At 50.5% G+C, this 27912-nt stretch overlaps 2 protein-coding genes across 2 annotated transcripts in view; both read right to left on the bottom strand.

Annotated features, from left to right (window-relative positions):
* Positions 1-27638, bottom strand: part of ccny (cyclin Y) — a 240686-nt gene extending 213048 nt beyond the window's left edge. The window contains exon 1 of the mRNA XM_048521400.2: positions 26848-27638. Coding sequence (XP_048377357.1) covers positions 26848-26998 — 151 coding nt within the window. The 5' untranslated portion in view covers positions 26999-27638. The remainder of the gene's footprint in view (positions 1-26847) is intronic.
* Positions 775-25153, bottom strand: LOC132207225 (uncharacterized; the record flags this gene model as incomplete). The annotated part of the gene is made up of 7 exons (XM_059642455.1): positions 775-909; positions 1458-1572; positions 2417-2481; positions 6743-6865; positions 21450-22141; positions 24321-24529; positions 25110-25153. Coding segments are annotated over 7 exons (1383 nt in total), but the record flags the coding sequence as incomplete, so codon positions are not given.
* Positions 27639-27912: the final 274 nt, after the last annotated feature.

The following is a 27912-nucleotide window of genomic DNA, read 5'->3' as shown; positions in this document are numbered from 1 at the left end:
CTTAAAGAATAAGAAATAATGGGAACTGCAGATGCTGGAGAATCCGAGATAACAAAGTGTGGGGCTGGATGAACACAGCAGGCCCAGCAGCATCTCAGGAGCACAAAAGCTGACGCTTTGGGCCTGGGCCCTTCATCAGAGAGGGGGATGGGGTGAGGGTTCTGGAATAAATAGGGAGAGGGGGGAGGCGGACTGAAGATGGAGAGAAAAGAAGATAGGTGGAGAGGAGAGTATAGGTGGGGAGGTGGGGAGGGGCTGCTTGGCCTGCTGTGTTCATCCAGCTTCACACTTTGTTAACTTAAAGAATAAGTCGGTCATCGAAAGGTTGAGTCTTCTAGATTCTCTAATACTTGAAACAAATGTTCTCAGGCAGGTACAAAAATGCTGTTAAGGCGGAAAATGCAATTTTGGTATTTATTCCTACAGCATTGGAGTTTAAAAGATAAAGTCACCATAGTCCCAGAGGACCATGAGGGGGCATAATTTTAAGGCGAATGGAGGAAGGCGTAGGGGAGATGTCAGAGGTAGGTTCTTCACACAGAGAGTGGTGGGCGTGTGGAATGCACTGCCAGCAGTGATAGTGGAGTCAGGTACTTTCGGGACATCTCGGCAACTCTTGGACAGGCACATGGAGGATAGTAAAACGAAGGGAATGATCTCAGAGTAGGATAATAGGTCGGCGGTACATCGTGGGCCAAAGGGTCTGTACTGTACTGTTCCGTGTTCTGTGACCACAGGGCTGATCTGTCATTAGTGAGACACACTGGTGGTGGCTTAACCAGAGAAGTCATCACACCTCAGAAGAGGACAAGGCTGAGGAGATGGGACCTTTGAGGTAACATCGGCGAGTTTGGGAATTGAATCCATGCTGCTGGCATCACTCTGTGTCACAAACAGCACTGGCAATCGCTGGGAGTATTTAAAGACATAGATAGATTTTTTTTAAAATTAGCAAGTATAGGGCTAAGAGGCACTGGCAAAAAAGAGAGTTCTGGGACAGATCACCCACAATCTCATAGAATGGCAGGACAGATATGATGAGCTTTGTATTTTTTGATAAATATACATTAATTCATGGGACATGGACACGACCTTTAGAAAGGGATCCTTACGTGGTCTGGCCTACATGCAACTCCAGAACCACCGCAATGTGGTTGATTCTTAACTGCCCCCTGGGAAATTACGTATGGGCAATAAATGCTCACCTAGCCAGTGATGCCCTCATCCCATGGATGAATTTTTGAAAAACACCGCCAGTTGGACCATGTTGAATGTCCCTAGTTGTCCTTGAGAAGGCAGGGGCAAGCTGCCTTCTCGAACCACTGCAATCTATGTGTTGTCAGTAGACTCACCATGCTGTTTTGGGGAGGGAATTCCAGGATTTTGTCCGAGAAATACAGCAAGAACAGCAATATATTTCCAAGGCCGAATGATGAGTGACTCAGAGAGAAACTTACCGGCCTACTCAATTGAAACTTCATCCCGTGAAGGAATAAAACAAAACTGCCACTAATGTCAGATAGCAATGGTTGAATCGTCTGCATTTTACCAGCTGTTATAGCATTCAACTTTCTATAAGAACAGTCAAACACAGAGGCTATGTCTTTTTTCAACTCGCGCTACACTGTTGCCCCATTTATTTCCTGTTTCCTAGGTTTTCCATTCAATTCAGCCTGGCTGCTGTTCTCAATTATGGATCTTGGCTCATTTCCAGACTTTTCAATAAAAGGTGATTCCACCAGGCAGGTCACATGGCCAATTCACAGAGCATTACCTCATCAATGGGAGGCATGAATACTTACGGGGATTGCTCATTTCCAAAACCATTGCTGGAATTAAACAGAAACTCCACCATACAACATTTGATGCATAACAAATAGTTCAACTCACTTTGAAATTATTGCAATCTGCATGCATTGGAAGTATTGCAGAAAATAATTCTGCATCATTAAAAATGTATTTGTGGTATTTATTAGAACACCTTAGTCATGAAAACTTTTACTTTAAGTAAAATGCAGAACAGTTGTGTCAACTGTGAAAACCTCATCATTTTGTGTTAATCAAGGTGAAGCATTTCTGCTTCTCTCTTTCTCATGTGGTAACCAGGTTTGCAAAAACTTTTTTATTTCTGAAGAAGGGTCTCGACCCGAAACATCAACTTTCCTGCTCCTCTGATGCTGCTTGGCCTGCTGTGTTCATCCAGCTTCACACCGTGTTATCTCAGATTCTCCAGCTTCGGCAGTTCCTACTATCTCTTTGGAAAAACTTTGCCTCTTTTGTGTGCCACGACTACTAATTATAACATTTGTTATATAAAAAAAAAGCTCTGCCTTGTTTGAAAATCATTGGAGATTATATGGTCATTATAACATTGCTGTATGTGGGAGATCAGGATGTGCAAATTGGTTGCCCCTACATGACAACAGTGACCACATTTTGAAAGTGCTTTGTTGGCTGGAAAGCACTGGGCTCCTGAGTACCCTAAAGACACAAAATAAATGCAAGTCTTCATTTTCTGTCTTCTTGTTAAAATGCAAAAATATCACCACATCATTTCCATGCAAGGTTATCCCATCGAAGTGAAGCACATCCAACCCATCTGCTCAATCTGTCTCTCCTGTGGGCAATAAATATGTTTTTTTTGCCGGGGGTGGAGGAAGAGATGGTCAATTCAGGTTTAAGTAAATGAACAGAGAAAAGCTACAATGCCTCAAATAAAATTATAGATACTGTATGTTAATTGCCATAATCAGTGTCAATGCCCACAAATCTGCAGTTTTGTGTGATATTTCCTTTATCAGAAAACCTCACCTGAGATTTGCATACATAACAGATACTAGTATTGGTCCGACAAACCAGTTATCTACACAGTGACTCCTGAACAATTTGTTCATTTTTCCTCATTGCCTAGGTGTTCAAGACTCTAGTTTTTTTAAAATTTCCTATTTTTATTATTTTCCAATATTTTATCTATTGCACAAAATGTAATACCTCACATTTATGATTAAAGAAGTAAGGAAGCAGCAAAACACCAGCATTTCGCTTGACTACTTCCAAAGGTTACAACCTCTACACAATAGGACTCAACAAGAATGAATGCTTTGAATTTACTGAGCTGATAGTCTAATGCAGGAAGTTGGTTCATTGGCATAAATCTTTACCATTCACAGCGGAATTATGGGGCAGTAGCAATTGGAGGTACAGTAACTTGCTCAAAGTTGCAAGGAAGAAGCAGGGATGGAGCCGAGGCCATTTTCTGTTGCCAGTGGCCATGAAGCAGCAGAAAGTGTAACTTACAGCTCAGAATGGGAGGAAATTCAAATGCTAGGCAGCTGCTGCTTTCCCATTGCAGTCCACCTACATTTATCCATCCATATTAAGTCAATCAAATCAATGAGGTGCTAACCTCTAGTCTAGTGCCAAATTAGCTGACCTCAGGCCAGCAGTGACTTCAGTACCGCAACAGACCTCACTGTTCTCGGAGGAAAGTGAGAGGGAAAATGAGAGAAAAATAAATGTGAAGACAAAAGAAACAACCCTACACAAAAGAATTACATTTTAAATCATCAATAAGTTGTCTTCCACTCCAACAAACCAATCTCACGATATAGTTCCATTGGGTATATTTAATAACATGTTTCTCGGTTTATATACATGGAGATTTTGTTTGTAAAGTTCTTGGCTAAAAAAAAAATTACAGTATACTTTCACTTTGATCGTTATGGTAGATCCTCTTCATTCATATCGCTGTGTTAACACTTATAACAATCTTGTCATTCTATTTCTTTTAAAATTCAATCATAAAATAGAGATTGAGGATTCCCTGAACTGTATACAGAAAGGTACAAGTAAACATCTGACCTTGGGTGGAGATGGGAAAAGCTTTCTTAAAAAAAAAGTCAGCTTTCCGGATTTTTAAATAAAAACCTCTTTGATTAATTGTCAATCAGATTATTGCTACTTATAAGGCAACGCAGGCTGACTGGATCATGAGTTTTCTGCTAAACTTTAGCCTTATGTGAGAAGCTACTTTAATATTTACAGTCAAGAGCAGTTTCATTTAAATTTGCAGAATAGGTGAAATTCACGACACAAACTTACAAAACAGAAGCAAAGACAGACCATTTGGCCCTGCAAGGCTGCTCCACCATTGAATAAAGGTAAAGGCTGATCTGTTTCTGTTCTGAATTTCATATTCCCATCTATCTCCTACGACCTTTGATCTGTTTGCCCAACAACAAGCTATCTACTTGAGTTGAAAATTTAAGTCAATATCTACTTTCACAGCCTTCTGAGGCAGAGTTCCAAAGACAGAGCTCTCAGGGGAAGAATAAAATTCCCTCACCTTTGTCCTAAAGGAAAAGAAAAGCCTTATCTTTTTAAACAGTGGCTCCCCAGCTCTGGATGCACCCACAGGGTGAAAAACCCCTTCTGCATCCATTTTGTCAAGATAATTCATGATCTTATAAACTTTAAACAAATCATCCCTCATTTTTCTAAATTCCAATGGAGAAACACCCATCCTGTCAACCCCATTCTCTTAAGACAACCTGCTCACATCGGGTATTAATCGAGTAAATCCTCTCTCTCCTGCTTCCAAGAATTTACATCCTTCCTTAAATAAGACCAAACTGCATCCATCTTTAAGATAGGCTGCATAATTAAAACAGAACATTTTTATTTGTACATGCAATTCCTCTCAGAAAGGTTGGCATTCAATTAGACTTTTTTTTAAATTCATCCTACCAAAGTGAACTTATCCCATCTGCTTTTTTTTTGCCCATTCCCTAACCTTATCGATATTAATGTGCATTCCAGCCAGGTCATCTTCACAACACACTTCCCAACTATCTTAGTGTCACCTGGAAATTTGACCACCATGCCTTCAATTCCCTCATTTATGTTTGCAAATTGTGGAGACCCCAGCACACACTCCTTGTCACATTCTACCAATCCAATAAAGCTCTAAGTGACATACTTTCAGTTTTCTGCCAACCAGCTAAGCTTCTCTCCATGTTTGCATGTTACCCCCTACATCATGATTTTCTGCTTTGCACATGTTCACAAGAGCTCATTCCTATCTTTCCACATCTAACCATCTATTTCACCCTCAAGCATCTATCTGTGTGGAGTTTGCACATTCTCCCCATGTTTGTGTGGGCTTCCTCCAGGTGCTCCAGTTTCCTCCCACAGTCCAAAGATGTGCAGGTTACGGTTGATTGGTCTTGCTGAATTGCTCATAGTGTCCCGGGATGTGCAGGCTAAGTGGATTAGCCATGAGAAATGCAGGGCTTTAGGGAAGAGGGTGGGTCTGGGTGGGCTGCTCTTCTGAGGGTCAGTGTAGGCTTGATGGGCTGAATGGCCTGTTTCTACACAGTAAGAAATTCTATGACTTATTGTACAATATTTTCTCTCCACCTCCTTTGATTGCATTTTGATTATTTACATTCAACTACTAAATGAAGCAATTTTCAGAGCAGTTAACTGTTGGATCAGAAACTATCCAAGATCACTCCAGAGCAGCTAGTTTCCTTTAAAAAAAGGGATCATCTATTGAATTTGTAAGGGAATGCACAGAAAGAATATCAAAGAGAGTTAAATCAAGGCAGCTCCCACACAATTTCTACTAATTACTTGTGGGGTAACAGTGATGTAACCCAGAATAAGATTGCCTGTTAGCCTAAAGATGCACTGCTTTAATATTACAGATATAAACTTGCAAAATGTTTGAGTGGAATATTATAAACAATAGAAATAACTGAAAATTCACTTCAGTTTTCCTGACATTCAAAGAAATAAATCTCAGGTGTAGAACAGGTTCAAAGTAAAGGCTATTTCAGAGATAGTAGGAACTGCAGATGCTGGAGAATCTGAGATAACAAGGTGTAGAGCTGGATGAACACAGCAGGCCAAGGAGCATCAGAGGAGCAAGAAGGTTAACGTTTCAGGCCTAGACCCTTCCTCAGAAATTTTCTGAGGAAGGGTCTAAGCCCGAAGCGTCAGCCTTCCTGCTCCTCTGTTGCTGCTTGGACTGTCATCCAGCTCCACACCTTGTTATCTCAAAGTAAAGGCTGACTGATTTTGCAAGAAATTTCAGAGCGTTGGCTGTGCAGTAATTGCAAAACAACAGTGAATTTCTGCGTGAATACAGTACCTGCCCTGGTTTCATTCCACTTGCAGTAGAAATTATAATGACAAAGAAAATATTTAGTTTAAAAAAGGTCAATTAAAAAGCTCCGAAGTTCAATTCCCCCTGTCAACTCCGAAACTTTTATGACTGCAACACTACTCCAACCATTGCAGCAAGTTCCAGACATATACAACAATTCATCAATTCATCAATTCAAACTGCTTCAGAGTTTTGTACTTCTCCTTACTAAAAACGAACAGATTTGTTCTTTAAACAAGATTTAACATTTCCCAAAGCATCACCAGTGTTTAATCATGGCTGCAGTCTTTAAAAAGAAGTGAATGTATGGGAATGATTCAGTGAGGTGGCAAAGAGTATGTATCAGAAATGTAGTTCCTGGGGCATTATAGTCAACTTCCAACAATGTTATTGACGAACTTTTTTGTCTAAGGCTACAAAGCTAACATCTCATTCAGGGGCAACTCTCAAGAATGTTGCAATATATTGCCACATAGAATGACAGAACAAAAGTCGGCTCCAGAGGCCTATCATTACCTTTCACCAGCAACGAGGATGACAACAAGATAACTGCAGCCCTCTTGTATCTCATACCTGCGCAGACTGGCTACATTTCCGACCATACAGACATGCTGTAGTCATACCATGCCGTTGTATATGATGCTTCCAGAACGGGTAATAAAATACCTGATAGTAAAATGTCACACCATAACTACACTGCAAAACCAAGTCACCAATGTTATGCAAAAAGAACAGAAGAGATAGAAGTAGGAGTAGGTCATAAGGTCCCTCAAGTCTATTCTAACATTCACTAAGGTTATTGCCACTCTTTGGCCTCAATGTCACCTTCCCAAACTGTTCCCATATCCCTCAATTCCCCAGCTGCAGCACTTTGTCACTGTTTCTGCCAGGTGGTCTACTATAATGGTATGCCACACTTCCTATTTCACCCTCACTGTCGCTTAGGAGCTCTGTGGTATCCAATACCCAGCTACGCTTAGATCAACACTTTCTTTTGCTGCCTGCTTCCACTTTGCCCTCTGGAAGAGGCTGCTGTAGCTTTTCAGCTCGAAGCAAGCAGCCAAAATATTGACATTTCCTTTTCTAAAGGTCAATTTTAATAGCTCGTTTGCTCTTGCAAGTCCAAATGCCTCAGCATTTGTCTTATGATCTGAATGTGAAATTTTTGTCATATGCCATCGCATCCAAATATCCCAGGGCCTTCATTTTCTTCAACTGGTCTTAACTTATTATCCAAATTTCAAAGCAGAGAGGAAAATAGATAGAATACAATGTTTTATGGGATTTTCCTATTGACAGTCTTATAATCTGTTGATTACAGTCTTGAAGATACTTAATGATGAAGCACCCATAACCCTCAGGGCCAGAGAATTCCAAAGATTAATAGCAATGCACATAGAACGTAGAACATAGAATAGTACAGCACGGTACAAGTCCTTCAACCCACGATGTTTTGCCGAACTTTTACCCGAAACCTAAGGTCTATCTAACCTCCACCCCTACCTTATACTGTCATCTATGTGCCTACCTAATAGCTGCTTAAATACCCCTAATGAGGCCGACTCCCCTACCCTTTCCGGTAATGCATTCCACACCCCAACCACTCTCTGAGTAAAGAGCCTACCTCTGACGTCTCCCCTATATCTACTTCCACTCACTTTAAAACTATGCCCCCTCATAATAGCTACCTCCACCCTAGGAAAAAGTCTCTGGATGTTCGCTCTATCTATATCTCTGATTATTTGTACACTTCTATCAAGTCAGATCACAACCATAAATAACAAAAGTGTGGAGCTGGATGAACACAGCAGGCCAACCAGCATCCCAGGAGCACAAAAGCTGACGTTTTGGGCCTAGACCCTTCATCCTTTTGAGAGGTCCAGGAAGGTGAGGGATGTGTTGGAGATGGCCCAGGTGAACTTGAGGTTGGGGTGGAAGGTGTAGGTAAAGTGGATGAAGTGTTCGAGCTCCTCTGGGGAGCAAGAGGCGGCACCGATACAGTCATCAATGTAACGGTGGGGTTTGGGGCCTGTGTAGGTGCTGAAGAGGGACAGTTCCACGTAACCTACAAAGAGGAAGGCATATTTTGAAAAGTCCAGGAAGAAGTGGCTGGTTCCTTTTCCTGAGGCAATGAGCCCTAGTTCCAAACTGCACAACCAGGGAAAGCAGCTTCTAGGTATCTGCCCTGTCAAATTCTATATGGGTTCTAAAGTTTTCCATGACAGCACCTCTCAAATTTTCGGAACTCCAAAGAATAAACGCTTAATTGACTCAATCTCCTCATAAGGCAGCCAATAAATCTAATGAACCTTCATTGCTCCCACAATTATAGTTTTGGACTTCACCAAATTACACTCAAAAATGTACAAAATCGTAATCATACCAGATTATGGTCGAGCTTCCTCTACTTTAAGATCAAAAATTAATTGTATCGCAAAACATAAAACTGTTTTGTTTTTAAAAAAGTTCATTCCAGAGTTGGTTCATCGACATGTTGCTCTAGAAAACTGGCACGGACTCATCCCCTAAGTTGTTTTTTGACAATTTGGTTTTCTTTACAATCATGAAAATCAAAGTCAAACATGAAAATTGTATTTCCCTATTTTCCTGCTCTTTAAGTCTGTTGATTTACACTCAGTCCAACAATATGGCGAGTAGCAATGTAATAATACTGATTCTGCAATCTAACTTTCTGAGAGAAGACAGTCTACTATACAGCATCTCTATTGCTTTTAGCAAACTCTTCATCCATCAAGGTTACCTCACTTCCTTTACTATTTTACATGTTTTTTGAAAAAGTTAAGACCATTGAAATATTTGATCTCCAGTCTTAATTGTTTTGCAACCAGTTTTCACAAATGGTGACTTAACCAAACCATTTATCTCTATTTATGCCATCATCAACCTTGTTTCCAGTGTCTTGTGTATTCAGATATAATGCCTTCAATTTTAATTTAATCCCATCAAGTTTAAATAACAGTGAATCAATAAAGCTTCCCATCATTGTTCGTTAGCTCTATGCTCCAACTGGACATAATCTGTTCAATTTTACCAAAACCACTACTGTCTGACAGCCTTGATTTTTCTGTTCAGACTTATAAATGCACTCTCCCTCAACACCACCATCTACATCCCTGAACCATCCCTTCCTCTTTATAGTTTGACAGCCCATCCTACCACCCAAGTTACTCAATTTGGCAGAACATTTGATTCCAACCCAGTTTAAGCAATTTCTTCAGCCACTGAGAGGCATCCCTTATCTCGGGACAGGTCAGGCAATCAGACTTTAGGGCCAAAAACAAAAGTGCTGGAAAAGCTCAGCAAGACTGGCAGCATTGGTGAAGGAGAAAACAGAGTTAACATTTTGGGTCCGGTGACCCTTTCTCAGCACACAGATTTCTGAGGAAGGGTCACCGGACCCAAAACGTTAACTCTGTTTCCTCCTTCACAAATGCTGCCAGACCTGCTGAGCTTTTCCAGCAACTTCTGTTTTTGTTCCTGATTTACAGCTTCTGCAATTCTTTCGATTTTTACAGACTATTTGTGGCTGCAGGGAACTGTGCTCACCAATCCAACCTCCACTATTTGAGAGGTCTCTTGTATTACATTGGTTAATCTGCCTATTCTGTAGTCCAACCTCTGTTCTCATCCATACTGACAGCAAGTACTTTTTACCTGTTCACTGCTCAATGGCAATGCACTGAGGCTCCCTCACCAACACAGCTGTGAGACCCTCGTGTGCCTATTGCCCTGAAGCAGCACTTTTTCCTGACCCAGGGGTAACTATCTAAAGACAAAAGTGGCTCTGCGTAAACTAGGTTTTCTCACAACCAGATTAACATTCTTCGAGCGACTGCTGCTATTGCTCCAAGAAACTTGAGCTGCACAAGTTGGTGATCAATTACCAACTTGAAAGAGGCAATTGCCAGATGAAGACCAGACACCGAACTCACAGGAAGTGGGGCAATAAGACACAACCAGTAGTTCTATTTTCATAGAGTGCTTCCATTTCCTGTATGGAAACTGAAGTTACACTGCCTCTTTAACTGTTTTCTCTTCCATTCTTTCGAGGGAGAGCTTGAAAAGCAGCATTATTCAACTTTCCATAGCCAATGTAGTTATTTACAGAAGGAGCAAGCTTACAGAGAGCCAGGGAAAGGGATGGGGAGGGAGAAAAATAATGGCAGCAGATGGGGTGGGGGAATCATTGTGTTCGCCACTGATATGATGCAGCAATCAAATTCTAAGCTTCTGATTCGCAAATAGTTAAATCTACAGCAAGAGAGCTCAAGGAAAGCTTGTTCTATAACAAAGACAGACAGCCTCCTCTGGAGTCATTCTCAGCTCAGTCATGCTGCTTGGTCTCTGAGGCAGAAATAACAAAGAAACAGAACTTCAAAAAGGAGCAAACACAGCATAACAGTGCTTCTCAAACGTTAATGCCCCATACAATGCTGTTAAATGCAACTAACGTGTCAACAATTTGTCCAGACAATTTCTGAGCCCTGCTGTAATTAATTAGTTGCCTGGGAAGGGCTGCAAAGATCACAGTTTAAATCTTAGCCACATCCCAAAACATCTGCTCAGGACACAGCATAATAAGCTGCAAACAAAGCTACAAATGAAAACATTGACAAATTAGGCGTCATCTTGGTGAATGAGCAATATACATTCGAAAAATAACAAAATAACATAGGAATATTCCTGCACTACCTAATCATCCAATATTAATGCTGCCCATGTCAATATACTGGAACAGCCTGATCCAGCCACAAATACTAGCTACTGTGGTGCTAGAAATTTCAAATGGAATATTTGATTTATCATCTTAACTGTGGATTTTCTGGTGAAGATTTCCAATACCTTGTAACTAAAAATACAAAGACATTTTCAGTTACAAGTTATTGGAAATCTTCACTAGAAAAAACAAAGTCAATTTCTTTGACTTTTAGATGGAGACAACCTCAGATTCACATGGTATTTTTTCATCAATGTGTCATACAGAAGCGTGGGCAGGAGTTTCAAGTCCTATGCAGGTAGTATTGACGTCAGCACTAACGTTACTGTGCAGGTGGCCTACAACAGAGACCCTCTAAGGAGCTGCAGCTCCTGAGATCACAAGGTTAACAGCACATATGGTAAGTGGTGGGACGTGAAGGGAAAAGAATATGCTGGCTTAATTTCTTAATTGATCCAGAATGTGACACACAATTAAAAGCCATAGGTGGAATGTATCAATACACTGAAGTCATGTTAAAACCAAATTTGATCTTTCACTCCACATGCAAAATTTACCCAAGTTCACTACTTTTGAAGTACTATTATAACATTAAACACTTACTAAACACAGAACTAAACTACAGAAATCATCCATCAAAGTTTCAATCTGATTTTTTTCCTTTCTGTGATTGATTGATATACAATGCATGTTCTGGTTCTGCTTTCATTTCCAACTCCAGCTTTCAGCCTTAATTTTTAATTCCCTGTGGAACTGATAATATTTCATACTGTATGAATGGAAGTATTGAGATGCAAGGACTACACATGCCCAAAAAGTCATGTTTTAAATACAATATTTAACAAACTTTCTTTACAAAAGCATTAAAGCAAATGACATTAAACACATAATGTTACACTTCTGTATGACACATTGATGAAAAAATACCATGTGAGTCTGAGGTTGTCTCCATCTAAAACCAACAACAGTCAGCCTTTTCATCCCCCCATCAACCATGAAAAGTGAAACTTTAACAGGGACTGACTGCTAACTTTCTAAATTAGCTTAACTATTTCTGAAGCCCTTTGTAATTCCAAAGTTATCCGGGGAAGAGCTAACTTGCTGGCTTATCTATTCTATATCTCCTTCCAACGCGACTTTCACTTAAACCAGCAAGGGATAATCCTGTACATTAATGTTCTTAAAACGGACATTCAAAGTGGACTGTTCTGTGTGCAAACATACCTCCATCATGCAAATGGTAAACACAAGTAAATGTTTCTTCTCTCCTCCTTCCCTCCCTCAAGATCCATATTATAAATATACTGTGCTGCACTAAGTATTTTAAATTTGCAGAAATGTGCTGGCCTTGAATTAGCTTCTCAGATTAATGTCAGTTACAAGTATCTTAAATAATGAAAAGTTCAATCATGACTTTACTTTCATAATCGTACATGAGCGTCTTTAATACACGGCACCTACCTTTCTGTAAGTTATGTAATATTTGAAAAATATTCAACTCCATTTGGGCTCAGTGGTTAGTGCTGCTGCCTCAAAGCACCAGGGATCTGGGTTCAATTCCATCCTTGGGCGGCTGTCTGTGTGGAGTTTTTACATGTTGCCCATTTCTGTCAGATGCTCTGGTTTCTTCCCACAGTTCAAAGATGTGCAGGTTAGGTGGACTGGCCATGCTAAATTCCCTGTAGTGTTCAGGGATGTGCAGGCTAGGTGGGTTAGCCATGGGAAATGCAGGGTTACAGAGACAGGGTAGGGATATGGGTCTGTGTGGGAAGCTCCTCAGAGACTTGGTCAGTGAGACCTGTTGGGCGGAATGGCCTGTTTCTACACTGTTTGGGTTCTACGGTTCTATTAACGTGTACTGAAATAACACTTAATGTCAGAAACTGTGCAAAACACTTCAGACAGGCTGAAGGTAAAGGAAAATAAATAACAATCCAAAGGGGTCATGATTAGAAAGTGTATTTGAAAGGTTTTTTTGAAGAATGGAGTGTTCATGCACAAGTGACAGCCAGTCAGTGAATGCATTCAGTGAGGCAATTCTACAGAGCACACGGTGTAGGCAGCTGAAGCACAGTCACTGAATACTGGGCAGACATGGCTGGGGAGGTACAAGAATGTTAGAATGGGCTTTGGTGCACAATACTATATGAACAGCAAAAGTTTTGGTCAATCTATTTTAGCGAAGGCACACAGAGGGTCACTGACCCAGAGCAATAAATAGATGAGTTGGCAAGTATCAAAGAAATGGATGAAGGTTTCAGCAGAAGATCTGACGAGCAGTTGAAGGTACAGGTGAAATGAAGCAGTCTTTTATCCAAAGTTAGAACCTCAATTTGGAAAGGAATAGGCAACCAGTGTTCTGAACAACCTGGTTCAGTCTAATGGACCATGGAGTTCTTGTGATGCCATAAAGAACAGCACTGTTCTTTCAAATATTGAGCTGAAGGGAATGTCAGTTCATCTAATACTGGATGCTTGACAAACTGGCTAAATCAACATTGAGACAAAAGAGAGGGCCTGATGCATCAGCAGTGTGCAAATCAAAATTAATCTCCTGCCTGCAGATGATGTTGCTAGTGAAAGAATATCATTAAGAAATAGGAGGAGGTCAATGATGGACTTCTCAAGGTGATGGTGCAGTGTTGAGACGAAAAGCTGTGGATGGAGACACTCGCTCCCTGAACAGATGGCTAAGGGAGACAGATACACTCAGCTGGACATCAGGAGAGAGGTGTTGAAGAGAATGGTATATTGTCAAACACAGCACAGAGATCATGAATGATAAAAAAATGCAATTCATGGCTTTAGTTTGTGCTGTTTTAAACTGAAATAAGAAGAGTGGAAATCTGATTAAAGTGTATGAGCAGTAAGCACAGAAATGGGAGGAAAGAACATATTCAAGAAATACAAGCAGAAAAGAACTGGAAACACTAATCCACTTTGGAAGTATCTGCAGAGAGAGAAAGATGAATCACAGGAGGTCTGCAGAACTGGAAGAAGTCATAACCTGTAAGAAGGGAATTATTTAAACATCAGATGGACTGAGAAACAGGAAAAGAAGTTGGGTGGTTAGCAATTTCATGGAAATGGGATCAAAGGACAATGAGATGGGTCTGAATGGTAAGACAGGCTTGAATTAAGTCATGAGAGATTCAGGAAAGAAATGAGAAATTGTGCGATGGGTGATCAGAATCAGAACCAGGCAGTCTTTAAGGAGGTTTGTCTCATTAGGAAAGAAGAATGAAGTAAGATTGTCTCTTGATGACAAAAATAAGACTTTCAATTTGATGTTAGAGGAGATTGGCAGAGATATGTAACGTGGAGGTCAGCAGTGGGAAAAGGCAGTGGATGACCTGTGTTCTCGACAACAACCCTGGAGATCTGACCAGCACAGCTTGATATAACAACAGATGGCTAAGCCAGTTGTGCGTCAGAGCACTCAGGTCTGCCTGTCTTCGGACTGAATCAGAGAAATTGAAGTTTGTAATGACAGAAACTGCAGTACCTTTTCTCAAAATCTTGTTTGGGGGAAAAACTACTGATGAATTCTGATTTTATTTGCAGAATGAGAAGTACAGCTATTAAATCTCTGCTTTTGCTAAAGAATGAGTCTGCAAGTAAAATCTAATAATTATCAATGCCAGTGAGTTAAATTGCTCCTTTCAGTTTCAACGTTTATCTCACATTAAGTTTTGTAAGGGAATGATATACCATGACAAGCATCTCCAAGCCAGAGTCTAGGGTTTCTAGTCATATGACCAAAAAGAAACATAAAAACACTACTGTACAACTTCAGGAGATTTTTCTCCCCCCAGTTTATTCTAATTCAAAGGCTTAGCTGACCCATTTAAAACTGCCTTTGAAGTATTTGCCACATTTTTTCCAACTGTGAACAAGCAGCATATGGTAAATTTCTTTATCTTTGCTGCAGCCCAAATCTGTTCATCTTATGTAAAGGTTATGTAAGCTGCTCTGCCCTCTGAAAATCACAACCTAAACCATTCTACATTGATACATCGCTCTCTGTAAACATCTCTTTTTCAGTTTCAATCATCCCTAACTCTTTCCTCCAGTGATCAGCACTCCTGGAAATCACCTAAACAAGAACTTGCATTTATATAGCATCCTATAATCCTTAGCACAAGCCTTATTTCACAAAATTTGACATTGGGCCACAAAGAGATTATCACAGCTGATCAAAGCTTCGATCAAAGAGATATTTTTAAAAAGCACTTTGAAATTAGAGGGGTGCGGAAAGGTTTTAAATCGAGAATTCCAGAACATAGATGAGGGCTTCAAAATCAGGTGGGCTGAGATAACAAAAAAGCCAGGGTGGGTTGGATTCGATTGTGAATCAATCAGCTTCAATGTGAGACAATAGCTGGGACAGAAATGGAATCAGTGAGAGAGGTTACAAGGTTGTAATTGATGTTGTGCTTGGATATTCCCAACAATAAATTTGAGTTTGTTTCATGACTCATGGGCTTCACTGTGGTTCATGCAGAACTAGACATCAAACAGCAACTTAGAAAAAACCTTTAACAACAGTAAATCACCCAAAGTCCTTCACAGGAGTGACAAGGAAATGGGAGTCATTAAAGATTAGGCTTGGGGACCGCTTTGCAGAACACCTACGCTCGATCCGCAATAAACAATTGCACCTCCCAGTCGCGAACCATTTCAACACCACTTCCATTCCTTAGACGACATGTCCATCCTGGGCCTCCTGCAGTGCCATAACGATGATACCCGAAGGTTGCAGGAACAGCAACTCATATTCCGCTTGGGACCCCTGCAGCCAAATGGTATCAATGTGGATTTCACAAGCTTCAAAAAATCTCCACTCCCTTGACCGCATCCCAAAACCAGCCAGCTGGTACCCGCCTCCCTAACCTGTTCTTTCTCTCACCTATCCCCTCCTGGCACCTCAAGCCGCACCCCCATTTCCTACCTACTAACCTCATCCCGCCCCCTTGACCTGTCCGTCCTCCCCGAGTTGACCTATCCCCTCCCTACCTCCCCACCTCCCCACCTATACTCACCTCTACTGGCTCCATCCCCGCTTCTTTAACTGTCTGTCTCCTCTCCACCTATCTTCTCCTCTATCCATCTTTGATCCACCTCCCCCTCTCCCCCTCCCCCATTTCTGATGAAGAGTCTAGACCCAAAACGTCAGCTTTTCTGCTCCTAAGATACTGCTTGGCCTGCTGTGTTCATCCAGCTCGACATTTTGTTATCCAGGAGTCATTAAAGCTTTGTCAAAGAGATAAGTTTTAAGGAGTCACTTCACGGTGGTGGGGGAGGGGGAGCACACAGACAGTGAAGCTGGAGTGCTTTAAAGAAAGAATTCTGGGGCTCAGATTCTAAGTATCCGGGCTGTCAACAACAAAATCATTAAAATCTGGAACACACAAGGCAAATCTATGGAATTCATTACCTCAGAGTGCAATGGATGCCAAATCACTGAATAAATTTCAGCAGTAGGTAGACAGGCCTTTAATTTGCAGGGGTTAAATAGTTATGGAGAGCAGGGAGAAAAGTGGAATTGGAATTGAGGCTGAAATGAAATTGTACTCAACAGCAGAGCAGGCTTAAGAAACTGAATTGCCTCCTCTTGCTCTTATAACTTTTATTCTAACAATTAGTCAAATGATGGAAAAGGCAAAGATTTTAGAAGGTTGTAAAACTGAAGGTGGTTAAAGGGAGAGATGTACCATTAAGGGATTTTAAAACAAGTGAAAGTAAAATTGACGCACTGCTGGAGTAGGAGATCACATCGGTGAGTGGAGACAGGGATGATAGATGAATGGGATCTGGAGCAAGTTAGGACACACACCACCAAATTTTGGGTAAGTTTCATTTTCTAAAGGATGGACAATGCAAGGTCAGCCAGACCGGCATTAGAACAGCCAAGTCTAGAAGTAACAGAGGAAGAGATGATAGATGCAGCAATGGAAAAGATGAAGCGGGGATGGAATTATCGGAACAGGAGTAGGCTATTCAGACCCTCAAATCTGTTCCGCCATTTAGTGAGATCATAGCTGATTTGTAGGCTAACTCCACATATCTGCCTTTCGTCCCTATCCCTTAACATCTTTGCTTAAGAAAAACATGTCTATCTCAGACTTAAAATTAACAACTGATCTAGCATCACTTGCCATTTTCAAAAGAGAGTGTCAAACCTCTAATATCCTTTGTATGTAGGTGGGCTTCCTAAAACCTCTCCTGAATAGTCTGAGAATTAGGGCAGGTCCATGCCCCTAGTCCTATAACCCCCAAATGGTGAAAATAGTTTATTTTCATCTACTCTGTCTTTTATTGTTAATATTTTGAAGGCTGCAATCAGATCACCCTTTAACCTCCTTAGTCTGAGAAAAAACAGGTCTGATTTTAATGATCAGGTCAGAAGTGGAGGTGCCCACCAATGACTGAAAATTGTTCAGCTTCATTCATCGCTCCTCAGATGCTGATGCAGTCCGTGATCAAATGTAACAGGATCTGGACAAGACCAGCTTGGGCAGACAAGTGGCAAATCACACTGGTTCCACACAAAAGCAAGTAATGGCCATCTCCAATAACAGACCATCTAACCACTTTCCCTTGACATTCAATGGTGTTATCATCACTGGATCCCCCACTTTCAATAGGTCGAGGACTAGGAACAGGCACAGGGGCTAGCTAGCAACTCAACTCATAGAGGCTGTTTTCAAATTGTGACACTGAGGACTTCCATGTCTTTGAGAAAGAGGAGCATACCAATTCCTTGCAACATTCCCAAAGTTATAGTGTAGAAGTGTGAAGTGAAGTCATTGTAAATAATTCTCTATGATTGGATGATTAAGATGGGACCACATTAGTGTAATGTCACCTAGCAGATGTCAGACATATTGGTCAACCATACCAAATGCTGCAAACAAGTTGATGCTAATGAGACAGAATAGGTTGCACAATTTTAGTCACAAAGAATGTCATTTATGACAGCTGCAGGTTTGTTTTGGTGTGGCAGGGTCTAGGCCTGGCTGGAGGGACGCAAACATGGAATTGTGAGGAACCCTTCAATCCCTTCCAACAGGCAGCACAGAGGTAAGCATTACTGTTATAGATGACAAAGACCATTTAGGCCATCTAAATTCATCCATATATTGCAGTTGACCTATTATTTAATGGGTTGATTAAGGCAGGCATGTTGGCTTGAACATGGGACTGTACAAGATCATAAGATACCATTACATTCAGCCAGTCTTGTTGCCTTGGAACGATCGTCTCTTTCACTTTGTAAATCTTTGATTCTCTGTGATTTTTTTTATCCACCTAAACAAGTGGCTAGGACCTTAATTTCAACATCACTTGCAAAATGGCTCATAAATGATTACAGTCATAACACAAAAAGTACTCTATTTACAGGTCAACTAACAAAAAAAAAATGTGTACTTATGCAACCATCTGACTACAGAATAAAAAAGGGTATTCTTTACACACTTGTAAAATCAAAAACATATGACCAAAATCTTCTTTGGACAGAGCCCTGTTCAGTCATGAAGTGTCAGGTTAAATTTAATGCTCAAACCTGGAGTCAAATGACAATATTCTACAGCACCAATTGAGCAGAAGTGGCAACATAACACTTTGAGCAAAGTCAAATCTTGCCTAGACTGGTTACATATTTGATACATATGCATGTAACCTACCTCCCTCACCATAGAATCAACTCAGTTCAGCTGTATCTACAAAAAAAACTAGAAATTGAAGGGGGTGGGGAAGGTGAAAGAGATAGGAAGGATGTTTGTTCGGCAATGCTGCTGCTGTGTGTTCTCAGCTATCATCTACAACCATGGGCAAGCCTGATTTCCCCCTTTCATCATCTCACAAAGCAGCCGGACCCCTCTGACCAGAGGCTGCAAGTCCACGCCAGAAATTAATGCGGTTGAGTCGGCAATCGTACGTTATCAGACTAAACTGCACAACACCAAAGTGGCAACCCGAGTCACAAAGCTCTCGTTGAATCGTTTCAACGCACAGGGAGGGAGAAAAAAAAAGGTCCAGTGAAAAATGGAACATCATTCCGTGTAAGGTCAGAAACTAGATGAATCCTGAAGAGGGAAGGACGGTGGAGCAGTTGAATCAACAGGGAGTTATTTCATGTATCAGTAAAGCCAGTCCCTATCCAGCCCAGACCTTTAGCAGGCAGCTTACAGCCCTCCTGATTTGGAAGGTGAGCATTCATTCACCGAGAGTAACCGGGGCGGGGTTCCTCATAATAATGTCTTTGTTAAATTCTCCCAAGAGCCTATAAAGTTATAAAGTGACAGAGATGTAGTTAAACTGGTGGAACCCGGGAATGCGTGGAGAAACCCAGCACTCGTTCAGGCTTTTTACTGACGTCCGTTTAAAAAGGAAATCAGGTCAGACAGCGAGAGACCAGCAGGCTTTTTGTTTCAGGGTGGCGGTCAGCTGCGAAAGTTCTTGGCTTTTCACCCAGCCACACAGGACCGCAGCAGCAGAAATGTAAATTATTTTATTTAACAATAAAAATGAAATAAACAAGATTTGATAACGTCGGAACCTACGGTGAGAGGAACAGTACTGCTTTGCGGGTTGAAAACCCAGAAGAGTCAGATGGACTGATATCTGTGTGTGTATATATTATATACATAATATACACACAGACACACACACACACACACACCTCCCCAACCAGGACCGCAGGCACGTTCTGCCCACAAACCAGGGGGTGGGGGAGGTGGGAAAGGCGGGGGTGGTGGGCAAGCGGGGGGGACGGGCTCGGGGGGGTGGGGGGGAAGCGGGGAGGAAGGGCAGGGGAAGCGAGGGGGATTGGGGAGGGCGGGGGAACCGGGGGGTGGGGGAGGTGGGAGGGGGGGGGCGGGGAGGAGAGGAGGGGAGGGGAGGGAGGGGAGGGGAGGGAGGGAGGGAGGGGGAGGGGGGAGGGAGGGAGGGGGAGGGGGGAGGAGGGGGAGGGGGGAGGGAGGGGGGAGGGAGGGGGAGGGGGGAAGGGAGGGAGGGGGAGGGGGGAGGGAGGGGGAGGGGGGAAGGGGGGAAAGGGGGGAGGGGGAGGAGGGAAGGGGGGGAGGGGGAGGAGGGAAGGGGGGGAAGGGGAGGAGGGGGTGGGGGGAAGGGGGGAGGGGGAAGGGAGGGAGGGGGTGGGGGGGGAGGGAGGGGTGGGGGGGAAGGGAGGGGGTGGGGGGTGGGAAGGGAGGGGGTGGGGGTAGGGAGGAGGGGGTGGGGGGTGGGGGGTAGGGAGGGAGGGGGTGGGGGGTAGGGAGGGAGGGGGTGGGGGGTAGGGAGGGAGGGGGTGGGGGTAGGGAGGGAGGGGGTGGGGGGTAGGGAGGGAGGGAGGGGGTGGGGGGGTAGGGAGGGAGGGAGGGGGTGGGGGGTAGGGAGGGAGGGAGGGGGTGGGGGGGTAGGGAGGGAGGGAGGGGGTGGGGGGGTGGGGAGGGAGGGGGTGGGGGGGGTGGGGAGGGAGGGGGTGGGGGGGGTAGGGAGGGAGGGAGGGGGGGGTAGGGAGGGAGGGAGGGGGGGTAGGGAGGGAGGAGGGGGGGGGGTAGGGAGGGAGGGAGGGGGGGGGTAGGGAGGGAGGGAGGGGGGGGTGGGGAGGGAGGGAGGGGGGGGTGGGGAGGGAGGGAGGGGGGAGAGAGGGGGGGAGAGGGTGGGGGGGGAGGGGTTGGGGGGGGAGGGAAGTGGGGTGGGGGAGGAAGGGAGGGAGGGGGGAGGAAGGAGGGAGGGGGGAGGAAGGGAGGGAGGGGGGAAGAAGGGAGGGAGGGGGAAGAAGGGAGGGAGGGGGGAAGAAGGGGGGAGGGGGGGAAGAAGGGGGGAGGGGGGAAGAAGGGGGAAGAAGGGGGGAGGGGGGAAGAAGGGGGGAGGGGGGAAGAAGAGGGGATGGGGAGAAAGGGGGATGGGGGGGAAGGGGAATGGGGGGGAAGGGGAATGGGGGGGAAGATGGGAGGGGGGATGGGGGGAAGATGGGAGGGGGGATGGGGGGGAAGATGGGAGGGGGGATGGGGGGGGGGATGGGAGGGGGGATGGGGGGGGGGGATGGGAGGGGGGATGGGGGGGGGGATGGGAGGGGGGACGGGGGGGGGGACGGGGGGGGGGACGGGAGGGGGGACGGGAGGGGGGACGGGAGGGGGGATGGGAGATGGGGGGGGGATGGGGGGGAGGGGGGATGGGGGGGGTGGGGGGGAAGATGGGAGGGGGGGAAGATGGGAGGGGGGGAAGATGGGAGGGGGGAAGATGGGAGGGGGGATGGGGGGGAAGATGGGAGGGGGGATGGGGGGGAAGATGGGAGGGGGGATGGGGGGGAAGATGGGAGGGGGGATGGGGGGGAAGATGGGAGGGGGGATGGGGGGGAAGATGGGAGGGGGAAGAGGGAGGGGGAAGAGGGGAGGGGGGAGGGGGAAGAGGGGAGGGGGGAGGGGAAGAGGGGAGGGGGGAGGGGGAAGAGGGGAGGGGGAAGGGGGGGGAGGGGAGGGGGAAGAGGGGAGGGGGAAGGGGGGGGAGGGGGAAGGGGGGGAGGGGGAAGGGGGGGGAGGGGGAAGGGGGGGGAGGGGAAGGGGGGGGGAGGGGGAAGGGGGGGGGAGGGAGGGGGAAGGGGGGGGGAGGGGGAAGGGGGGGGGAGGGGGAAGGGGGGGGGAGGGGAAGGGGGGGGGAGGGGGAAGGGGGGGGGGGGGAGGGGAAGGGGGGAGGGGGAAGGGGGGGGGGGGGAGGGGGAAGGGGGGGAGGGGGGGAGGGGGAAGGGGGGGGAGGGGGAAGGGGGGGGAGGGGGAAGGGGGGAAGGGGGGAGGAGGGGAAGGGGGGGGGGGAGGAGGGGGAAGGGGGGGGAGGGGGAAGGGGGGAGGGGGAAGGGGGGGAGGAAGGGGGGGGAGGGGGAAGGGGGGGAAGGGGGGGAAGGGGGGGAAGGGGGGGGAGGGGGAAGGGGGGAGGGGGGGGGAGGGGGAGGGGGGGGGAGGGGGAAGGGGGGGAGGGGGAAGGGGGGGGGGGAGGGGGAAGGGGGGGGGGGGAGGGGGAAGGGGGGGGGAAGGGGGGGGAAGGGGGGGGGAAGGGGGGGGGAAGGGGGGGGAGGGGGAAGGGGGGGGAAGGGGGGGGAGGGGAAGGGGGGGGTGGGGGGGGGAAGGGGGGGGAGGGGGAGGGGGGGAGGGGGGGGAGGGGGGGGGGGGGGGGGGGGGGGGGAGGGGGGGAGGGGGGGGGAGGGGGGGGAGGGGGGGGAGGGGGGGGGGGGGTGGGGGGGGGGATGGGGGGGGAGGGGGGGAGGGGGGGGAAGGGGGGGGGGAAGGGGGGAAGGGGGGGGAAGGGGGGGGAAGGGGGGGGGGAAGGGGGGGGGAGGGGGAAGGGGGGGTGGGGGGGGAAGGGGGGGGAGGGGAGGGGGGAGGGGGGGGGGAGCGGGGGAAGAGGGAGGGGGGAGCGGGGAAGAGGGAGGGGGGAGCGGGGGAAGAAGGGAGGGGGAGGGAGGGAAGGAGGGGGGAGGGAGGGAAGGAGGGGGGGGGAGGGAGGGAAGGAGGGGGGGGAGGGAGGGAAGGAGGGGGGGGAGGGTGGGAAGGAGGGGGGGGAGGGAGGGAGGGAGGGGGGGAGGGAGGGAGGGAGGGGGGGGAGGGAGGGAGGGAGGGAGGGGAGGGAGGGAGGGAGGGGGGAGGAGGGTGGGAGGGGGGGGGGAGGGAGGGAGGGGGGGGGAAGGAGGGGGGGGGGGGAAGGAGGGAGGGGGGGGGAAGGAGGGAGGGGGGGGGAAGAAGGAGGGAGGGAGGGAGGGGGGGAAGGAGGGAGGGAGGGAGGGAGGGGGGAGGGAGGGGGGGAAGAAGGGAGGGAGGGAGGGGGGAAGAAGGGAGGGAGGGAGGGGGGAAGAAGGGAGGGAGGGAGGGGGGGAAGAAGGGAGGGAGGGAGGGGGGGAAGAAGGGAGGGAGGGAGGGGGGGAAGAAGGGAGGGAGGGAGGGAGGGAGGGAGGGAGGGAGGGAGGGAGGGAGGGGGGGAGGGAGGGAGGGAGGGGGAGGGAGGGGGAGGGAGGGGGAGGAGGGGGGGAGGGAGGCGGGGGAGGAGGGAGGGAGGGGGGGGAGGGAGGGAGGAAGGAGGGAGGGAGGGGGGGGAAGGAGGGAGGGAGGGGGGGGGAAGAAGGGAGGGAGGGGGGGGGAAGAAGGGAGGGAGGGGGGGGGAAGAAGGGAGGGAGGGGGGGGGAAGAAGGGAGGGAGGGGGGGGGGAAGAAGGGAGGGAGGGGGGGGAAGAAGGGAGGGAGGGGGGGGAAGAAGGGAGGGAGGGGGGGGGAAGAAGGGAGGGAGGGGGGGGAAGAAGGAGGGAGGGGGGGGAAGAAGGAGGGAGGGGGGGGAGGGGGGGAGGGTGGGAGGGGGGCGAGGGGGCGAGGGGGCGAGGGGGCGAGGGGGGGAGGGGGGCGAGGGGGGGAGGGGGAGGGAGGGAGGGGGGAGGGGGAGGGAGGGAGGGGGGGAGGGGGAGGGAGGGAGGAGGGGGAGGGAGGGAGGGGGGGAGGGAGGGAGGGGGGGGAAGAAGGGAGGGAGGGGGGGGAGGGGGGGAGGGTGGGAGGGGGGCGAGGGGGGGAGGGTGGGAGGGGGGCGAGGGGGGCGAGGGGGGAGGGGGAGGGAGGGAGGGGGAGGGAGGGAGGGGGGGAGGGGGAGGGAGGGAGGGGGGGAGGGAGGGAGGGGGGGGAAGAAGGGAGGGAGGGGGGCGAGGGGGGGAGGGTGGGAGGGGGGCGAGGGGGCGAGGGGGGGAGGGGGGGAGGGGGGGAGGGGGGGAGGGGGGCGAGGGGGGGAGGGGGAGGGAGGGAGGGGGGGAGGGGGAGGGAGGGAGGGGGGAGGGAGGGAGGGGGGGGGAGGGGGAGGGAGGGAGGGGGGGGGAGGGGGAGGGAGGGGGAGGGGGGGGGAGGGGGAGGGAGGAGGGAGGGAGGGGGAGGGAGGGAGGGAGGGAGGGAGGGAGGGAGGGAGGGAGGGGGAGGGAGGGAGGGAGGGAGGGGGAGGGAGGGAGGGAGGGAGGGAGGGGGAGGGAGGAGGGAGGAGGGGGAGGGAGGGAGGGAGAGGGAGGGAGGGGGAGGGAGGGAGGGAGGGGGAGGGAGGGAGGAGAGGGAGGGAGGGAGGGAGGGAGGGAGGGGGAGGGAGGGAGGGAGGGAGGGGGGAGGAGGGAGGGGGGGAGGGAGGGGAGGGAGGGAGGGAGGGAGGGAGGGAGGGAGGGGAGGGAGGGAGGGAGGGGGAGGGAGGGAGGGAGGGAGGGGGAGGGAGGGGGAGGGAGGGAGGGAGGGAGGGGGGGGGAGGGGGGGGAGGGAGGGGGGGGGAGGGGGGGGAGGGAGGGGGGGGGAGGGGGGGGAGGGGGGGGAGGGAGGGGGGGGGGAGGGGGGGGGAGGGAGGGGGGGGAGGGGGGGGGGAGGGGGGGGGGGGAGGGAGGGGGGGGAGGGGGGGGGAGGGAGGGGGGGGAGGGGGGGGGGAGGGGGGGGAGGGAGGGGGGGGGAGGGGGGGGGGGGGGAGGGGGGGGGTGGGGGGGGGGGGGGAGGGGGGGGGAGGGGGGGGGGGGGGGAGGGGGGGGGGGGGGGGGGGGGGGGGGGAGGGGGGGGGGGAGGGAGGGGGGGGAGGGGGGGAAGAGGGGGGGGGGAGGGAGGGGGGGGAGGGGGGGAAGAAGGGAGGGGGGGGAGGGGGGGAAGAAGGAGGGGGGATGGGGGGAAGAAGGGAGGGGGGATGGGGGTACGAAGGGGGGGGGTGGGGGTACGAAGGGGGGGGTGGGGGTACGAAGGGGGGGTACGAAGGGGGGGGTACGAAGGGGGGAGGGGTGTGCGGGGGAGGTGTGTACGGGGGGAGGGGGGAGGTGTGTACGGGGGAGGGGGAGGGGTGTACGGGGGGAGGGGGAGGGGGGTACGAAGGGAGGGGGGTAAGGCAAAGGGATGGGGATGGGGGAATGAAGGAATGGGGATGGGGGAATGAAGGAATGGGGATGGGGGAATGAAGGAATGGGGATGGGTGTGGGGGGGAACAAAGGGGGTGGGGCGTGGGGATGGGTGTGGGGGGGAACAAAGGGGGTGGGGGGTGGGGGGTGGGGGTGGGGGGGAACAAAGGGGGTGGGGGGTGGGGGGTGGGGGGGAACAAAGGGGGTGGGGGGGAACAAAGGGGAGGGGGTAGGGGGGAACAACGGGATGGGGGCAGGGGGGACGTGGGGGCGGGGGGGGACGTGGGGGCAGGGGGGACGTGGGGGCGGGGGGGGGACGTGGGGGGCGGGGGGGGACGTGGGGGCGGGGGGGGGACGTGGGGGCGGGGGGGGGACGTGGGGGCGGGTGGGGGACGTGGGGGCGGGTGGGGGACGTGGGGGCGGGTGGGGGACGTGGGGGCGGGTGGGGGACGTGGGGGCGGGTGGGGGGACGTGGGGGCGGGTGGGGGGACGTGGGGGCGGGTGGGGGACGTGGGGGCGGGGGGGGGACGTGGGGGCGGGGGGGGGACGTGGGGGCGGGGGGGGGACGTGGGGGCGGGGGGGGGACGTGGGGGCGGGGGGGGACGTGGGGGCGGGGGGGGACGTGGGGGGGGGAGACGTGGGGGGGAGACGTGGGGGGGGAGACGTGGGGGGGGAGACGTGGGGGTGGGGTGGGGGGGACGAAGGTGTGGGGGATGGGGTACAAAGGGAGGGGGAAGGCAAAGGGATGCGGATGGGCATGGGGAATATTTGAAGGAATGGGGATGGGGGAATGAAGGAATGGGGATGGGGGAGATTGAAGGAATGGGGGTGGGGGAGATTGAAGGAATGGGGGTGGGGGTGAATGAAGGGGTGGGGGTGAATGAAGGGGTGGGGGTGGGGGTGGGGGTGGGGGTGGGGGTGGGGGTGGGGGTGGGGGTGGGGGTGAATGAAGGGGTGGGGGTGAATGAAGGGGTGGGGGTGGGGGTGGGGGTGGGGGTGGGGGGTGGGGGGTGGGTGGGGGCACGAGGGGGTGGGGGGGGGGACGAGGGGGTGGGGGGGGACGAGGGGGTGGGGGGGGGACGAGGGGGTGGGGGGGGACGAGGCGGACGTGGGGGACGTGGGGGACGCGGGGGACGGTGGGGGTGGGTGGGGGTGGGTGGGGGGGACGTGGGGGGGATGTGGGGGTGGGGGGGACGTGGGGGTGGGGGGGACGAGGGGGTGGGCGAAAGGAGGGGGGACAGGCAAAGGGAGTGGGGATGGGGGAAAAGGGAGTGGGGATGGGGGAAAAGGGAGTGGGGATGGGGGCAAAGGGAGTGGGGATGGGGGCAAAGGGAGTGGGGATGGGGGCAAAGGGAGTAGGGATAGAGACGAAGCGGGGGCGCGGGAGAACGAAGTGAGGGGGGATGGGGGAACGAAGTTGGGTGAAGGGAAGGGGGATGGAGGTGGGGTGAAGGGGGAATGGGGGATGGGGGGGAATGAGGGGGAATGGGGGATGGGGGGGAATGGGGGATGGGGGGGAATGGGGGATGGGGGGGAATGAGGGGAAGGGGGATCGATGGGTGGAGGGACAAAGGGATTGGGGGAAGGGAGGGGACAAGGTATGGGGGATGAAAGGAGGATGGGTTGATGAAGGGATGGGGATGAGGAGGTGTGGCGGGATGAAGGGAGGACGGAGGGAGAGGGGGATGGGGTTGGAGGGAGGGGGCAATGAAGGGAGGGGGTGGGGAACGGGTGTGATGAAGGGGGGGTTGGTGAAGGGGGTGATGGAGAGGGGAGGGGATGATGGGGGTGATGGAGAGGGGAGGGGGTGAAGGGGGTGATGGAGAGGGGAGGGGGTGAAGGGGGTGATGGAGAGGGGAGGGGATGATGGGGGTGATGGAGAGGGGAGGGGGTGAAGGGGGTGATGGAGAGGGGAGGGGGTGAAGGGGGTGATGGAGAGGGGAGGGGATGATGGGAGTGGGGTGAGGAGAGAGGATGGTGTTGGCGGGAGGGGGAGATGGGGTGGAAAGGGGGAGGAGCGGGTATAGAAGGAGGGAGATCAACAACATCGGGCACATACCGTCCACCGCCTCCCTGTCGCTGATGTGCTGTAGGTTACAGCCCGTGTCCTCCCGGCTGATGTCGGTGTCGGTGCGGTAAGTCTCCAGCCGAGCGTGGTTCCTCCGCAACTTGGGGCTGGATGAGACACAGCAGGAAGTGGTATTCCCCATTTTCTCTCTCCCTCTCTCAGAGTATGATTAATGTTTTTTTTTCCTTGATCGAATGAACGGTCGGATTCAGGTGGTGCCAAAGGAAGTAGGATTTTGCACAGAGAACACACGAGAGATGAAATATATTACAGATATTTAAAACAAGGAGAGAGAGAGGGCAAAAAAATCAGTGTCCGATCAGAGAAACACCCTCATCCGGCCAGAATTAGCACTGCACAGCCATTGAAAAGGACAGGCGAGTTTTCCCCCTCTCTCCCGAGACTGACGGACCAGAGGGGAGATCTGCTCAAAGCTCAGCAGCTGATTTCCCTCTCCATCTCCTTCAACGTCCACTCTAAGCCATTATTACTGCTTTCTTCCTTCTTCCTCGCTGACACTATGAAAGTCAAGCCCTTCACGGTTTGAACGTCCTCCAAGATGGTAATGGCAACAAAAACACACACGCACACCACAAGCTTCAGGTGGAGCCTCGCATCATTGTTGCTGTGTGTGTTCGAGTCTGAAATGGTGACTTAACCCCCAGCACAGACACACACACACAGTAACAACAGTACAGTGTAACCAATCCGCACGAGGAGTTCCGGTTCAAGGGTAGCGATTTGCCGGTGAATACAAAGTGATACACAGCCACCAGCCGAGGCGATAGATTACAGCCGCCGACGGGGTGACTGCAGTAAAACCACCCCCCACAGCATTTTCGGATGTACGGACAGAGAGGGCTGCAAAATTCAAGACAGTGCATGCGTGGATGGGGAATGCTCCGTCAGCTTTAATTCAACTTTTTTTTCACGCAATGCAAATGTTAAATTGTGTTTCTCGGTACAATTTCTCCCGCCTCTCCTGTAAACACCAACCTGAGATTCCACATCAGAGCCCAGCAGCTCTTTTTTTAATGTATGCAAACTCCTTTTTAT

This window comes from Stegostoma tigrinum, chromosome 2 (genome assembly GCF_030684315.1).
Source record: "Stegostoma tigrinum isolate sSteTig4 chromosome 2, sSteTig4.hap1, whole genome shotgun sequence".
Lineage (NCBI taxonomy): Eukaryota > Metazoa > Chordata > Chondrichthyes > Orectolobiformes > Stegostomatidae > Stegostoma > Stegostoma tigrinum.
Note: the sequence above shows the minus strand (reverse complement) of the source record. Positions and strands in the feature narration are given on the sequence as shown.